This window comes from Anopheles funestus, chromosome 2RL (assembly GCF_943734845.2).
Source record: "Anopheles funestus chromosome 2RL, idAnoFuneDA-416_04, whole genome shotgun sequence".
Classification (NCBI taxonomy): domain Eukaryota; kingdom Metazoa; phylum Arthropoda; class Insecta; order Diptera; family Culicidae; genus Anopheles; species Anopheles funestus.
Window position 1 is genome coordinate 63275137 of NC_064598.1, and position 18258 is coordinate 63293394.

An 18258-nucleotide genomic window follows, 5' to 3' on the forward strand; every position below is an offset into this window, starting at 1 on the left:
TTTGTCCTTTTTCTGTGACTTTTTAAGTTAAAACTAATTCCATAACAGTTATTCAAAACTTAGAGAAGGGAGTTCAGTAACTACAAAGGTTGTAGAGTAAAATAGTGTGTAGCGATTTTTTTATTCTAACGGAAAAATTAAAGTATTTACGGTATGAGTATTACAGTATTTCCCGTACTCTCTTTCCACAGGAAATCTTGAATAAATTGTTTTAAAATTTTACACTTAACGAAAAGCAACGAAAGTAAATTAAGATAATTGAATTAAATAGAGTGCCTGAACATTAAAGTTTTACAGCGATGCTCTCTACACGAAGGAAGCGAATATCAAATCCCAGCTGGTCGCTCAATGCCCTTTCTGTAAGCTGTTTTGAAACAGATATTTCATAGATATTATGAAATTATCTTTAACAAGGTGCATCATGATAAAATGCTTATTTTAATTATGCTTATAAAGCATCCTTAATTTCGGTATTAAGAATCCTTATTTCGGTACTTCCAAATGCAAACATTAAACACAATTGCGGTTGGTTGTTTCCTTGCTTTTCCAGTTTTATTTAAATTCAATAAAGTGTTTGCGTGTGTGTTGTGTGGTTCGTTCGTGTTTGTGTCTGTATGTGTCGTGTGTAAGTAACACGAGAGAGACCCGGTTTGTTGTTTTGTTTTGTTTTGCCCAACTCATCACATTTGCAACTCCACGCGCAGGATGCCGAAGGATTTTCCACAATATAAAGGTTTTGGTTTATTACAATCATTTCATTTGTTTTGTGTTTTGTGGTTGTTCTTGTTGTTTTTTTCTTCTTCTTGTTTTGTATGTTTGTTGTCGTTGTTTTGCTTACATTGATTGGTTCTGTCATATGTTTTTTTTTTTTGCTTTTCTTTTATCTATTGGTACTGCTGTGCATTTTGCTAGCTGATTTTGTCTCTCTAGTTTATTTCCACATGTTTGTTGCTGTTGTGTTGTTTTGTATTTCAACGTGATAATTGTAAAAAGACAGATTTTAGCCAGACATCAATATGCTGCAAACATTTTTTTTCGAGGTTTTCGATAAACAGGGACAATAATACGAGAATTTAATACGTTACGATATGTCTTACGGCTAGTGAGTAACTAAAGCTAGTGGTTTTTTTTTCTCCTCTGTTTGTTTGTTTTGTTTTGTTTCTTTACTTTACTTGGTTGATGTTATTCTTCAGTAAATAAATCAATTACATTCGTTTGGTGAAGTGAGAGATTAAATTAATGCACGCGCACGCATCGCATCCGGAATAGAAACTATATATGAACTACTACTGCGTGAGAGACTAGTAAACGGCGCGCCACGTTATTCGGAACACGGTACACTTATTTATTTTGCTGATTTCGATAATGATTAGATTAAAATGCTTACACATCGTATATACCACCGCACCCGCGCAGTTCCTTTTTTTGCTTTTTGTGATATTTTTATTGCTTACTGTTGGGATTGTTTCGTAACGACGAGTTTACCTTTGGGCTACACCACGCATCCGGCGGATGTATTCCTCTTTCGTTCCGGTTTCTTTTTTTTCTTCTTCATAATCTGCCTTCAACTGATAACCATCTTTGCTTTGACAAATTGATTGCTATTGCTTGTTTTCTGCACTACGGTGTGCCGAAGGATCCGAAGCCATTATTCTTCATTTGTATTTTTTTTTTTTTTACTGTTTAGCTACCTGTTTTTTCAACGAACGGGTCTTTGTTGGTGGTGATCGCTATTGGAATCGGTTCGGTTGCTACCCCAGGGTAGCAGGGGTAAGGGGTGGGTCAGTTTTAGGTTTAACCTAATCGCAAAAAACACGGAACGGATGCAAAAAACATTGACACGGCGAAAAAGGGTGCAAGTAGAAGATATAACCTGATATAACGTTATTAGTTCATTTACTTACTAACTTGTGCTGCATAGTGTGCGTGTTTCTTTTCCGTTGTTAGTTTTACTTCGCTTGGTAACTAGTTTTTCTTTTGTTTCATACGTTTTTTTGTTTTGTTTTCAAATTCATTCTACACACCAAAAATGACTAAACCTTGGAAAGTGTAATGACATAATATGCAGGCAATCAATTGCACCAGAGTATTGGTTTTGCTTTTAACAATTTTAATCATATACGCGCCACGATCAATTCGCTAAAGTTGGCACACGTTCGCAAACGGGGTTTGCGTACATGTATTTGGGTTTAAATTTTGTCTAATGCCTTCTGCCCTCCGCACTTGTTTACTGACATCTCGTTTCATGTTTACTGTCTAGCAATTGTATTATCCTTGCAGGATGATTTCGATTGGGTGTTATTTTCCTAAATTTTGTTTTCATTAAAAATCTCTCCGTTTTGCTCTTACACTTATTACACGTAAATGTTTTTTTTTTTTTGCTTTACTTTTCACTTTTCTTGCAACGTGTAAATGGTAAATTGGTTGGTTTTGCTTTTATTTTTCTAACTCTGCTTACAAGTTAATATCAAAAATGTTAACATTTTTGTTTATTTTTTATTTCCTTTTCTTTACCATGATTTACTCAATAGTGGTTTTGTGGTTTTTGTTGTTGTTGTTTGTTTTGGTTTTTGCCTTCTTATTGCCCCATTTGTTAGTTACTTTTTTCTTCATCTTTTTTACCACCCCTTTTCGTCTGCCTGTAATGCGTTTGACGCATTTACGTTGACGTTACCTTCTTTACTAATGGTTTGTTCGACTCGGGTACATATGTTTGCTTGCTGCTGTTCGTTCTTAGTTCCCTAATGCTTAGAGCGTGATCAGTATTTTACGGTTCAATTCAGTCGCTTCTTCACTAGGATTCGCTGGGGTAGAGCTTGCTTTTTTTAGTACCGCCGTTGGCAGCGATTGGGTTTTTGTTCTAATATTGTTTTGTTTGTTTTTTTTTTTTGTTTCGTTTTGCTGTACTAAAATGTTGTTCTTTACGTTTTTTTGGCTACACATTCATAATACTTTCTTATAGATTGTTAGCTTTTTTGTTTTGTTTTGTTTTGTTTTGTTGTTCTTCTTACACAGTTGCAATTACTTTTTTTTCTTGGTTTTACATTGGTGGGATCACATTTTTCTTTTCTATCGACAGCTATCGATACAATACTTAGGGTTTGATTTTTCACCGTCCGCACACAATCCGATCGGTTGGGTTGCACCGCGGGGGGTTTTGTAATAATACTTATGTTTACGGGTTTTGGTTTCATCGTTAAACATTTCCTATCAATATATATATAATATATATATTTTATATATATATATATACGGTACTAGCAAAATGTTTGCTAAACATGTAAAATAGATTAGCTTGAAAATTTCCCATCATACACACATATCGCACCTGCTGCCTGCCCGTCTGGGTGTATTTTTATTTATCTAAAGGTTCCGTTTGCCTATTTCATTGCTCTCGTTCCGTATTGCAGTGCTTACTGTTGAGCGGTGTCTGTTTAACCCTAAACTGCTCCTAACCTGTCCTTCAAAGAGAAAGTGTTACGCAAAACGTGCAGAAGAAGAATATAAATTATGTTAAACGTCGTTCTATTCTATACTAATAATCTTTTCTTCTCTGTTTTTTTGGTGGCGCTTTGGAGAACATATCGCTATCGCCGTTCATATCTTTTCCTCACGATCTGTTTTAATAACATAATGGCATGCGTTAGGTTTTTGTTTCCAGATAACATTCCTGTCTGTGTATGTTCTGCTTCACTGCTCTTTCTTCAATTTCCCAATGTCAATAGATTTCTGCTACTGGAGCGGTTTCACAAGTAAATAAGAACGAGAGATATCGTTAAATTGAAACATTAGTGATTACAAAGAGAGGTATTGAATAAGAATAGCGGACACATAATTGAATATTTCTGAATAATATAAACATTTATAGCTACAATTCTAACTTCGTTTCATTGGTTTATCGCTAAATTAGTGTACCCATTTGCATTTTTCGCTGCATTGTTTTTTGGGGAAGTGTTGCTGTGCTAGGATGCTCTAGGTTCGCTATTTTACGCCTTCTCGCGCCATAAACAGTGGAAAGCAGAAATACATTCTAATTACAATAATACTGATGCGGTTCGTGTTATCATCATTAGTTCGGGAGCGGAGAGTTTTGTAGTTGTTGTGTTTTTGTGTCTCAATTTCACTTTCTTCCGATCATCAGCTACAGTACACGCCACACAGAAATATCTGGACCTAACGGACTCATCATAGATAATGTAATGGGTGTACACGCGTTTTCTGTGGGGGAATTGTGCCTGTTTTGTTTTTGTAATGGGCTGATTAATTTAACGTTACTGGTAAAATCTGCGATATAGAACTATACGTATTTAGCGTATTTAAACAACATCAAATGAATGCAGTGAATATGATAAAGATGGACAATCAATATCAAGAACAGGGCCGCTAGTTCAGCCGGTTCCCACACGTCTAACTATTGCACTTTGACCCGGCGACGGATGCTACGGCCAATCGTAACGCTTTCCTTTTGCATTAAATTTATCCGATTATGCATTAATTTTTCCTATCTGAGAATGTAAATATTGAATTATATGTATGTATATATATATATATATATAATACTATTGGACTAATAAGTTTTGGTTTTTGCAATAATTTTTTACCATTTCTTCTGTTATTGTGTTTTTTTTTTGCTTGAATTCCTCTCCTGCTGCTAGCAATGTACGGTAGTAGTTGTTTAATATTAGTTGTTGTTGTTTGTTGTTGTTGTTCCGTGTTGCTGTTTTTCCCCTCTTCTTCTTTTGTTTTGCGCATTTTCCACACTCGCATCACACTCGGATGAGAGTTATAAATATAATTACTTACTTCCTTGTACAGCGTCATAAAGTATTTCACTATATAGGTGTATAGATATATAAATATCGTAGACTCTCGTACTCGGTTTATGTTCCGTTGCGTGCTTAAGTTTTTTGCTTCCTTTTGTTTTTTTCTAGTATTTCGGATTCTTCATCATCGGTTGGATCAGGTTCGAGCATGGGGAATTGGGTGTATCAGTTTTGCCCCCTGCAATTGATCTTTCTGCATAATGCATCATCGTACCACATTGTATGGGGTGGGTGCGTATTGCCGTACAATATAGTACACCTCGTACCCACGTGACAGTGGTTTACTATTTTAGTATTGCATCTTTGCTTTTACCATTTTAAAGGATATTCAGCGTTATGTTCGAGTACCACCCGTCTCCACTATGGTTCCTCCGGGGATCGTATCGACTAGCACAACCACATTTTATTTACTCATTGCCTTCGTTTGAGCAGTTCGTCGTTTTACGTTAGCAGTTAAGAGTTTCTCGTCGTCGGGAAAATTCTAGCACATCTAGAATGGTTTGTATCTTCCATCAATGGAATGCGAACCGTTTCTTTTTTTCTTTTGGTGCGCTATTTGCAGGGACTAAAATCTGCCTATTTGTTACTTCTATCGGTGTGCTAGGTTGTCGAACAGGTTGCCGACGAAATAAATAAGTAATCGCAAACGAACGGAAAAATATAAAGATAATACACACTGCAACAATGTCTGCCAGGAGTCAATCTCAACCGTGCTTTCGTCCATTTGCCAGCGTTTCACACGCTCACATCACAAAAACGATAGCTCATTTAATGCACCTCGATCGATCGCGACGTGTTGTGTTGTATATAAACTACGAACAATTATGGGCGGAATTGGCAAGAAGACTGCACAGTCCAGTAAATTTTTGGCATGCTACCGTACGCGTGTGATGCGTGTATGAAGCGTGCTAGAGTAGAGATTTAAATCAGTTTCAAAAAACATCTACCATTGTTTTGCACGAACGCTACGACGCTCCGCTACGACTTGGTCAATGGTCCCAATAGTTTGCGTTCGCATTCAACGCAACGGAAACGGGGAGCGCAGATCAAGGTGGTTTTGGGGTCGGACACCGTGACGCAATAAACTGCTCTAAGGTAACGTACGTCTACTGGGTGTTGCTTTTAATGCATAGATAACAATGAACGTAATAAAATTATACAAAAAAAAAAACAAACAAAAATTCATGTGACAAAAAAATAAAATAAAAAAATAAAGTAAACACATACTAAACAATTTTGGTTTGAATCAATGTTTTGATACTTTTTTGTTTGCTGTTTTACTTTACATTTTTTTACTTCTGCTCTCTCTCTCTCTCTCTCTCTCTCTCTCTCTCTACCATTCTCTTGCTCTCTCTTTCTCTCTTACATTCGAAGCTTCTCGATTGATTTACACTGAAGAACATTGAACAAAATCATCAAGCAACTGAATTATGCCATGTAACGCTTCGTGCGAAATTGCTTGTTTTAACCCACAAAATTATGATACAAACGAACTCAAACACGTGCTATTCAAATTAATGTTTTTTCCCTGTTGTTTGATTGTGTGAGTGCATGGTTATATGCGCTTCATAAAACTTTCATCAACACGCAAAAAGCTTTAAGGATACGGTGAAATTTGCAATAAATTAAAAAAAACAGAAACCAAATCTCAAGAACTCAAAAGCACAGTAACTAACATTCGAGAGTGTCTATTACAGAGGGTAAACCCACCTAGACTTCTTTACCTGTTTCCTAAACACCGCAGGATGGATAAATTAATGTGATAGTGAATGATTGCAAGTCTCGTGGTATTGTACCTAACACCTGCGTGTGAGTAAGCGAACAACAATTACTGGCAAAATCGCAAACAGCAAGGAACATTACAAAATAAATTTTAAATTATGTACGTTTAGGTATGTCGACTCGAAATGACAACGTTCTAATAAAACCAAAAGCAAATTTTACACATACTTACAATAAAACGGTACTGATCACTCACACGCTTTGATGTGACAGTAGAAACACAAATCGAACATTAACGCAAACGCACAAAAGAACAAAAATGAGTTAATTAAATTAATCTAACATGTTCGCACATCGGATTGCTGCCGGAGCGCAAAACGCAACCAACACTCAAGGCTTCGTTTGCAAGTGCTTAGAAAGATGGGAAGGAAATCGTAGTGAAAAACGGCTTCACGCTTCTTTGGAGGCAATAGTGACATCATCGTATCCGATTCCCGTTCGACGGGCGCACACCGATACACGCCGACGACCTGTCGACCTGTGCAGCGTGCGTCTTCAGTTTGGCTTCCCTTAGGTTTTGCTGTTTCACATTTCATTCTCCCATTCCGTCTTCTTCTTTAAACTTTCTATTTCTTCCTTACGTTTCTTGTTTCCTATTCCTCCCTCGCTTTGGTGATTCTTGCTTGCTTTTTTTTACTTACTCGTGTGTAAAACCTTGTGTAAAATTCTTCTAAAAATGTTTTGCCTTCCTTACATTTTCTTACGAACAAGTTACATTTCTTCTCCCACTTTTTTCCCCCCACTCCCTATTATATTCCCGCCCCTGTAACGCTTTTTTCGGCTAGCGAGCGTTTAACAATTGCTCAAAACTGACTCGGAGGAGCTTGGCGACTAGCGATAAGAGATGCCGCTTGAGAATGGTCATTTTGACGCACTTTCGCTTTCACAACTGTATCACGGTTTTTTTTTCTTCTTCTTCGTCTAGCATTGTCATTACTGTTCCGGTATGCATTACGTTTCCACAACAGCCTGACTAAATGGCTTCTGAATCGCAGGTTGTTGCTAGTATTGCACTTTTTGCCCCGCTCCCGTGTCCTAGTTCCCTATTCTGCACAATTCATTTTTACGCCCAAAATAGACGGACATTGTGTTGTAAATGATCTGTTGTGTTTTTATCATCATATTTTTGTTGCAGTAGAGAAACAAACGTGCAAAGAACAACTAACAACGCTCAACGCTTTCGCCATGGAAGTTGCACACTTTCTGGAATTGTGATTTGATGTGTGTATACATTTTTCCGTGCTTCTTTTTCTTTGGACTTTCCGTGTTGAACATTCTTTTTTTCGTTTCCTGTTTTGCCTTCTGTTTTCTGTTTTTTTTCTTCTTCTTCTTTTGGTTTGTTTGCTATCTGATACGACCGAATCGTCTTCCCTCGCCATTCATTCAGCACCGCTCCTCAAAACGAATGAAAATGCGAGAATGATGATAATATTAATAAATAAATAAACAGGTCCACCGTTACGGATCTTATCTGATGGGACGCATCTTCAATAGCTCGTTAAGTTCGCTCATCCATCCATCGAGGGCACGCCGCTGGTCCAGCATACCAGCGAGATCCCTATCGCGAGTGCCTTGTCGGCGGCGCCCGAATCCCAGCGGATCCTGCTGCCGGTGCCGTTCGTCCATCGTCTTGCGGCGATGTGAATCCTCTTGCTCACCGATGTTGTTACGGGCCGCGGCTACGATCGAAAGCTGAGCCAGCCAGTGGGTGAACAGCTCCGGTGGCAGGTTCGCTTGATTTTACGCATTTTTCGACTTGTTCGTCTTGAAACTGACCTGCAGCACGCGGTTACCGAGCGTGTAACCGTTCAGCGATTGTATAGCGACAACTGCTTCGTCGTAGTTGGTCATCGTTACGAATCCGAAGCCTTTGCATTTGTTCGTTTGCAGATCCTTGATGACCTGCGGTAGAAAGAGGAGAAAGTCTTAACAATCTTAAAAAAAATAAAACACAACAAAGTCTTGTTTTTCGCTTGACGATCGATAAAGTACATAGCAGCAATAGATTATACGAAACATGATTATAGTTGCACGAGAAAGAATTGTACGATAAAAACAAGTAACGCTCAAGCAAAAAACTTGCGCACAGCACACGAGTTGCTGTTCCAACCATAACCGGCTAGTAAATCTATCAAACTGCCAGAACAATATCCACTAACCTTAACCGATTGGACGGCACCGAACGGACCGAACAGCTGCCACAATACATTCTCTTCCGTTTCCGGCGCTAGGTTGTAGACGAAAATACACCAACCGGATCCGTTCGCGATGGCATTGGTAGGAATCATCGAGTTCGCCAGTAAATCTCCTGCCAGCGGCGAGTATCGATAGTTTGGAATGGCACTGCTTTGAAACGTAACCCGTATCCGAATCGAAGAACGAAAGAAAGAAAAACAACAAAACAACAAACATGTTAATGTAAATATCGGACGAAATTATTGTGGTATGCGGCTGACACAAGCAAATGCAATGTCCTACCTAAAGCGTCCGGTCGGATGATGGATCGGTCCGGGAAAACGGCGAGCAGCTTGGGGACCCAGGTAGGCCGCAAGCGGTGGTACAGTTTTCGTGCTGCTCGGATTGTTCGCAAACTTGACCGTGATCGGTTCAGTCGAACCTTTCGGTACGGTTCCGTTCAACTCTTTGATAGCCTTTTCTGCCTCCATGCGCTGATCGAAACGTATAAAACCGACACCCTTCGAAAGACCTATTATAGATAGTCAAAGATTCGATCAGAAAAAAACAATGAGTTTGAGTTTGAGCAAAGCTTTAAGTGCGTACAGTAACATTTATTAATAAATTTAAAGCTGTTTGTAAAATAAAAACAAAAAATATTTCACCTGGCACAGATAAGACGATACATACCATTACCATTTTCACCACCACTTGGGGAGCTGTACTGTCGTGCTTCAAAAGACAAAATAATAAAATAAAGGAAAAAATCATACAAGGAAATAAATCAAAGTGAAAACAAATTGTGAACAAAGTTACATAAACCGTACAATAAATATAATTTTAAATCGAATTCTAAAAAACATAACTCCTATTGCTACGGCACGACAGTTCAGTTCGACATCATTCATTCCCAATTTGAAATGAATTTAAGTAAATATTTTGTTACTTTTCGATGGATTGTCAACTTTTCCGTTCATCGATATAAAACAACAAATGTAATAAAATAACTTCCAATACGTAAATTTAAATAATAAAAAACAACTAATCACACCCCTATGGCTTACACTAACTTTATTTCGTCCCTCGGGAAACTTTGTAAATGCGTAAAATGTCTTACCTGTAATATTGTCACACAAAATGCGGGACGTGATAATGCGTCCGTACGGGCTGAACAATGCTTCCAGGTCCGCCTGTAGCATGTTTTTCGGCAAACCAGAGACATACAGATTCGCACCCTTTATTGCTTCGGAACTTGGGCGTGCAAACGATACCTTGAGATGGCAAAGGAGATCGATTGTTAGATGCACATTCCAGATTCGTAATTGAACGCTTGAACCGTTACCTTAATTTGCTTGTTTTGCAACCTTAGGCCGTTCAGTGTGTTGATCGCTTTGCTCGCATCCTCAGCCCGCTGATAGTTAACGAATCCATAGCCAAGGCTTTGCCCTGTAAGCAATCAACCGCCCGAATGAAGTGTAAGTCAACTACCGGACAGCGCTATACTGGGTACAAACACAACCAACCGTCTCTACGTTCCCACTTACCGGTCACTTTGTCACGAATCAACTTGCAGCTTTCCACCTCTCCGATGCTGGAGAAAAGCGACCGTATCTCCTCCTGGGTCATCTGCTGTGGTAAATAATTGACGATAAGATTGGTCTTTGAGTCTTCCTGGCCACCGCCATTTTGTTGCGCATCAGCGATTCCGTTCGTCATCATGACACAGTTAAGCGGCAATGAACAGACGATGATGGAGGCAGAGAAGTATTACACACAGTTACCGCTTTTTTGTTTCACTGCTGCCTGGGATTCCCTTAGCTCACACGAAACAAGAGCTGATTCTCTAGTTACCACCCGGCGAAGGGTGGCCCTTTTTGGCCGACGGTTCGGTTTCGAAGGTGGTTAGCTTTTCGTCTATCGACGATAATGGAAGTGTCAACCGTTGTGCGGCGTCCGTAAATGATTGTAACGACCACTCGTGCTTTCTTCCTTCTTTCCGTGAGGCTTTTTGCTTCTGCGCTTTCTATGCTCCCGCTGAATGTCCTTACAGTTAAGACAGCAAATTTATTGGATGTCGTATTTTCCGTGTTTCGCCTTCGTCGGCTTCGTCGTCGTTGATTCCAGCCTTGTGTACTGTATAGTAGTATAGCACTAGTAATACTGATGATATTCCGGATGGACACCCGGAAAAGCGTTTTACCACCGTTGGCAGATTGTTTTACTCCCACTGTTTACGTTGCGCCTTAAAGCTAGCGCTAAAACTTGTACAATTTACTTCCTGCAAAAGGTACGCTGGCCGTTTATACGTTCACTCTGCGCTGCGTCACACTCCAGAGCGCGATGTGCATTAACTTAATGCATCTATATCGGATGTGCAGCGAATAAATCTGAAGGTTTATCTTCAGGCGATGCGCACAAAACATCATACATGGAATGTGAAATATAAAATATGTTAAAGGAAAGAAATGAAAATGCCTCATTAGTAGTTGTGAAGATAAATTGTCGTTCAAGGAAGGAAATGTTTTTTTTATGAACTACTTATAGCACACGGTATCGGGATGGAAGGTTGCTGAAACGTTCACGGAAAGAAATATAAAATATCACATGACAGTAAAAACGAACAAAAGTGAAAGGGCGGAAGGAACATCCATTTCCTGTTGAATCAGGAAAAAAACCCCGTTAACGATATCACCAACAAAGATCGCTGTCGCAACCATACGAGTAGAGTAGGAGAAAAAAATCTCATATCCTTTAATGGCATAGAAAGCTTGCTGTTACATTTGTCCACACTTTACTGGTGAGATACTAAAGATCTGCCACCCGATGCCATTTTGTCTTGCCTGTCGTCGTGCACATTGGGTAAACGAAAATTAAATTTCTTTACTACACTACAGTGACCACCAAACACTACAATGAGTTTGTGAATTGGTTCTTTTTGCAACTACCGGCTTTGGTTGCGTTTAGAAGGAAAATAAATTCCTGAAAAGCATATAAGAAAATTTACTAAAAAAGGAATAATAAAATTAATTAATCAATATATCATTAATCGCGAAGAGTACCAGGCGCCTCCACAACCAGGCGCCTCCATAATCAGGCATCTTCCCCACCAGGCGTCTCCATGAACATATATTTGGAACCTCGCAAACCTTCATTCAGAAAGCTTTAATTTTAAGACTGTATCTGTCAAACAATGCAGCAACTATCAGGTAATTAATTGTGCTCAGGTCGCATCATGATGAAAGATCTATTAGGTTTTGCTCGATACTTTTGATCGATACGATTAATCGATCGTATCGTAAGTTGTTTACCTTGTTATACGAAATTTAAGCTACAATTAGCAACAATCGACCTTAGTTTTAGCTAAATTATGCAAATTAATTTAAAATAGATTTCTTTTGAAATCGAACTTTCCAATCGAACGAAACGAAAACAATTTCATTTTAAATCAGCATTGGTTTACCATTTTATAGAACAGCGCATAAAATACCAAATGTCAAAGCGCATACAGAAAAAATAGTTGAAGGTATCAAAAATCCATTTTTTTTGTTCACTTAAGTCGTATCCCCTGAACAACCTGAATATTGTTTCAAACCACTCTCCACAAAACGTAAGCTGCATAAAATATACCATGTATCAAAAGACATTTTCGCCACGTGACACCTTGAATTGAAATTTCATTCGTATTTGAGCCATTTACCCATGTCGCCGTTTGCAGAAATATCGGTATAATCTAAAACAAAGACAAATTCTCTCTCTCGTTCAACTTAAATATATCGCCTTTTCACGAAACACGAAAAAAAGTTCCGTCCCTTCCCATTCCAAGACGGGAAGGAACAATAAAAGACACACAAAGAATCATCTTCTTTCGTTTGCGGAGATACCTATCTCATGGCACATGTGAATCTTCCATTCGGAATTTATTTTTTACAAGTTAAATTGTCACGAATTGTCCGACTGACCGGAAGAATCGGCTTATTGGCTTAGTAACACCATGAAAGCGATCGAGAATTTGTTATTGAGCATGTTCCGTTTTTTTTTCATTTTTTTTCTATAACCTTTTCTATAAGACAAAAGGAAAAGAAAACCTTCACATGGCATTTTAAAATTGCAATCAGATTTTATATATTTGTTATACGCGAAGTTTACGTTTCTGCAAAGGTCAACAGCTTATAAGATTAAGCGAAATCTGTTGTGCATTTGATCGAATTAAGCCCGCAAGTTCATTGCCACAACAAAATATGATTATTGTACTGCTTGAAGAGCCCTCCCACTCGCACAATAAATCATTTTTAGTAGTAAAATATAAAATAAAACACACACACTTGGCCAGAAACGTTTTGCCATAAGCTTTATTTTAGAAATTCACATATTTGAACCCATAATCGATGCTCAGCATTAAAATAGTCTCCATTGCATACCAAAAAGGATAGACTAAACAAAATAGTTGCAAATACAGAAGCTCCAAGCCATGTTGCAGATAAACACAATCCCAAAAGCTTCCAAAATCACAAACGACCTAGCATTGTTCTGGTTCAGTGAGTAGAACATCAGACGAGCTCTCCCGGGCATAGTGGAAAAAAGCTGTCGGCAAGAATCCGTTCGTGCTTACATTGAAAAAAAATTTGAATATCATTCAACTGAAACAAATTGCTTTCCACAAATTCAACCGTTGATTATTGAATGTTTCAAACAAAAATAAACACAAAAAACGAAAAAAGGAACATATGCTGAAAAGGAAAATTAAACTTTCAACAATAACACTTGATTACGATTTTTCATACAAAGCAAGATACATAAAAGAAGATTTGTCGTTTGAAGTATGTTAAAACTAAACTTTTCGCGTACTTACCACCCGTGTTCTTATAGTATTAGACGAAGATCAGCTATTTCTCCTTTCTCTCCTGACTAGAAAAATCTTATAAATGGAAGATTTATTCAGTTGTTGTTTATCTGCAAAAGGAAGAGAAAAAACACTCCTTTAATGGGGGGCTCATAATGTCATTTTGAGTCGTTGCTTCATACATTCTTTATAATTAATTAGGTTAATCAAACCGACCGAATTGAGTCTGCTATGCTAAATAGTGCAAGCAGCCAATTTCTGAACACTGCTTGATGAAACAAGTAATCAATTTTGAAGGAAAGACACAATAAGCCCGCATTTGTTTCGGTTCGTATACTAAAGCGCTCGACCATCAAATGAGAACGTACTAATGCACAGCACTCGTGAAGCAAATGTTTGGCAACTGCATCCTTTATCTGCCTCTTTTTGTTTAGTGTTTATTCGGTAGCTCAAGATCCATGGTATGATTGGGCAGCTTTGGCACTTTGGAATGGAACTCCCGATCAACATAAAACAAACGGTGCTGTGCTGTATTTCCTTTCCGGCACCAGCGAATAGTGATGATGAAGATGAAGTTTCTTTTGATTTTCTTTTTTGCTCACTAGCGAGCAAAGCTGTGGATCAAGGGTGCAAAAATTGCAATCACACAACACAGAACAAACATCAGTCCAAGGCGAAGGATAAAACTTCCATTCCGTTTCATGGTGTTTTCTTTTTTAACTGTTCCCGTACAATTGATGAACACCACTCTTTGGTGTTGTTGGCTGGTGGGAAATTACGCTTCTCAAAGATAAACTACTAAACTCACCAGCCAAGTTTAATTGAATTTGATGTCGCATCTCTGCCGTTACAGTCGAATAAAGTTTACGAGAATACAGTTAAAAAGCAGGAGTTCGGCACATGAATATTTAAAGTAGCTTGATTGTTAGAATGTTAGATGGGTTTATTTGTTTTGTAAACTAAAATAAAAAATTTTAAAAAATTAAAATGTAAACTAAAAATTTAATATTTCAAAATAAGATATTTTCACGGGTAAAACCTGTAGTTTTCTACTAAAAGTTAAGAAAAAGAGATGTTATGGTGTTATTATAAATATAAGAACTTTTGCTAACTCCTCCAAATCTTTTTTCATTTTACATATTGTGACAACCGGACATCTTTTGTCAACATGCAATGATCGGCCTAGTGTTTGAATATTCTTACGTTCTATAGAAAATACACATGGTGAGAATACGTAGAATAATCATCCCAATCCGGCTTAAAACGGAACAATGTGTCGAAATCAGTCATACATAGCACTACACTAAGGGAAATGGTTCAACGATGGAACCTCAAATATTGGCCAATAAATCGTCCTTGTGCTTCGGTCACAATTCTGACAAACCACATTTACGATTGGCGTAAATATACATCACTTCAGCATTCTTTTCAAAGGATGATGTGTTACTGAAACAACAATGTACAACGATTACAAACCTCTTCCAACCCGGTTCCCACATCTAACGCCTTTCATGATATTCATTCGCCAAAAACTAGTGCGAGAAGAGGTCTCAATCCCAAAATTAAACTCTCGGGCTACCACTTTTCGTACAAACGATTGCTTTTGGCACGTAAGCCAACTACGGCCTATGGCTATGCAGCCGAATACGGTGCCACAATAAGACCGGATGCCATCAACTGCATGGGGTTTTCCTCTTTTCAACACGACAAAACCTCCATTTAGAAAAACGGAAAGGATGCAACATTACTCGATTCGGTGATAGATGAGGGTATTTGCTTTTGAAAAATAGCATCACAAATTTAGCAATGCCTAGGTACCAGGAAAGCACACGGAACGCATTGGCGATGATCGGGCTGGAACGTTGTGCTACCGTGCGGCTGCAAATATGTGTCGCAACCTGTGTCTGCACGTGACAGAAGTGGAGCAAATGGATCGTTTTATCACGCGCGACCCGAACCGTCAGAATAGGTTGGTGCATCCGATGCATCCGTCAAACGATTGATCTATTGCTCCCGATGTCTACCTCAGCTGTATACGCGCCGTACGGTGACAGTTCCATTAATCATGAGCCCATCACAGTGACTGAAGCTTACGCCTGGTGATAGTGTTTAGCATAGAGAGGATCCGCATGACAGGAGGCTTATTACAAACGTGTTCTATAAATCATAGCAAATGGAAGTTGTTCGCCTTTTTTTGTTATCTTCCGCGCTTTTTGAATCAGAAAATAAGCATTTTAAAGCGGATCATAATAAAAATCTTGTCTGTTTCGCGTCCAATATATGATCCATTAAAGAACTGTTTTAATAATCTAATAATAATTAACTACTGCGTGAGAAAATCTCTTGTTGTAAATTTTTGGAGTTTTCCAGCGAGACGAGAAAGTTTTTTTTGCGCCGTTCCGATTGTAATCGTTAATTCCCATGTTATGTCCATTTCGTTTTAGTTTATTTGTCTAATTCTACAGTTAGGTTTCTTTCAGTTCGTCCTTGAAATATTTCATGAGAGATTTCCCTTGTTTATATTCCTGTTACCTATAATTAATTTTTAATACACTTTCAGAATGAAATTTTATACAAATATTACTTTAATATGCTTTATTTCAACAGTATAAGGCATATAAAAGCAAAAAATTGTTGTCTAAAATTTCAGTCTAAAATTGTATCAAAGTTATTCCTTCTCCTTTTTGTCTTTAAAAAGAACCCAAACAGAAGGCTACTCAACGTCGCATGAACATTCTTACGCATAATGTGATTGTTAATAATTTTAATTCAACGTCTAACAACCCTATACCGACGTTCCATCCCCATTCATCCTTTTCCCTATCCCCCAACTGTGGATTGTTCAAACTGTTTGTCGTTACTAAATTTTATCACTATCTGATATACACGCACACCCAAAAAAAAACAAAAAATGCGATCTGCCATCGCAGGACCTTGGATTCGCGTCTGAATTGCCATCGTAATAATGTGCCAATTCCAGAAACCCACATTACACATAATGAACCGCATAAAAATGAATGATGAACGTGAAGCTAACTAGCTGGCCGGAAAGAGAGGGAGAGAGAGAACAAGATAGAGAGAAAAAGAAGCAAAACAAAAGCGTTGCGTATCGGTTAGTATGACCGAACTTGAGTACAAATTATGAACACAGACAGGAACGAGCCACAAAATGGGAACGCGTTGCGTAGTGAACAGGACGTGTTTGTTTTGGGTAAATGTCTTTTCAGGACCAAACGAAATGGCTCAAAACAAGCAAATCCTATTCGCCTCCAAACACCAGCAGGATTTCTTTTTATTGTTTCTGAAATGCGCACACCAATCATAATTTTTCATGACATATTTTAAATAAAAGTTTTACTTTTACAGCAGCAGAAACGTTCGAATAGCTAAAACGGTGGAAAAATTTACAAATTTCGTTCCCCGCTCGGGTACCTGTATTTTGGGTGGCCTTTTCTTGTGTTTGAATAACAATCGAGTTCTTAATGCTCGTTTTATACGCCTGCCGGCCTGTTGCAATGGCTTGCCAACAGTTGGAAGCAACAGGAAAGTTTTAATCGAATGCTGCACCCGAAATAAGATTAGGCCGTTTGGTAAGTACGAACGTTAAGCCATGCATATTTAATTTGCTTTTATTTTTGTCCGCCTGCGAAACCCACATCGATCCGATTCTGTTTCTTCACCCTAGAGTACCGGGATCGATGTTTTGTGGACAAATTTTGAACGAATTTCTAATTGCCGAACACATCGTACGAAACGAGTTCTTTCCAGCTGCAGCTACAACACAACACCATTGCGCGTATTGATCGCTCCGAGCCAAATGTTTTCTCCATCGGTGTGTTCAAATATTGTTTCGAAACCGCATCCGTGCTGTAGCCCAAATATAGATTTAGTTCCCGGGGAATTATGCGGGATTTGTGCAAATAATCGACCGATGCAAACGGAAACGTAGGCAATGTTTGGCAACCGAATGGAAAGCCAAACGTGTGAAATGGAAAAGAGGATAGAAATGTCATTGTTTATGCAAGGAATGCAAATTCATCCACTGCCACAACCCCGATAATGGTTCAGATCGAGTATTCTGGATACGGTGGCCAGTTGTGTGCACACGGTTTTGCTTATCGATAATAATCGAAATGAGTGCCACAGTTCGGGCTCCCTAACACCACAAAGTTATAAAGCTCGATGAGATTTCTCGATGATAAATTATTGATAGCTGACAAATGACGACGAAAGAGGTGGTAAAGGTTCCTTGCATACGAGAAAGGACGGTACATTATCATGTTGCGGTGAAACACAGAACCTTTCCAGCAGCACAACACAAGATGCAAATGAATACCTGAAGGGATTTGCCGTGTTATGTCTGTGTGTTCTTTAATGCATGCCCTAACACTCTAATGCACCCACACACACAAGCACACGTGATATGGATGTGAGTTACCGTCCTCCCTTCTGACAACCGCATTCGTTTGCTAATGCAAACAAAACGCAGTGGAAAACCACTTCCACCCTAATGCGTTAATGTGCCTCATCTAATGCTCGCCACTACCCAAAAGTGCGGAGGGCGTATAAAATGGCATTTCCGAACGCGAGTAGTGCGATCGATAGGAAGCTTTTATCTAGCAGATAAAGCACCCTTAA

The 18258-nt window shown here is 38.6% G+C and overlaps 1 protein-coding gene across 7 annotated transcripts in view; it reads right to left on the minus strand.

Moving 5' to 3' along the window:
* Positions 1 to 526: 526 nt before the first annotated feature.
* Positions 527 to 18258, minus strand: part of LOC125766146 (ELAV-like protein 3) — a 45301-nt gene continuing 27569 nt past the window's right edge. For 4 of the 7 annotated variants that reach the window (XM_049431832.1, XM_049431831.1, XM_049431833.1 and 1 more), the window contains 8 exons: positions 13630 to 13730; positions 10325 to 11179; positions 10123 to 10226; positions 9898 to 10051; positions 9471 to 9512; positions 9084 to 9312; positions 8765 to 8951; positions 527 to 8507 (listed from right to left, as the gene is read on the minus strand). In XM_049431832.1, the coding sequence (XP_049287789.1) occupies positions 8346 to 8507; positions 8765 to 8951; positions 9084 to 9312; positions 9471 to 9512; positions 9898 to 10051; positions 10123 to 10226; positions 10325 to 10499 (1053 nt within the window). In that variant the 5' untranslated portion in view covers positions 10500 to 11179; positions 13630 to 13730 and the 3' untranslated portion in view covers positions 527 to 8345. The remainder of the gene's footprint in view (positions 8508 to 8764; positions 8952 to 9083; positions 9313 to 9470; positions 9513 to 9897; positions 10052 to 10122; positions 10227 to 10324; positions 11180 to 13629; positions 13731 to 18258) is intronic. The other 3 variants (XM_049431835.1, XM_049431837.1, XM_049431836.1) reach the window with 3 other exon arrangements.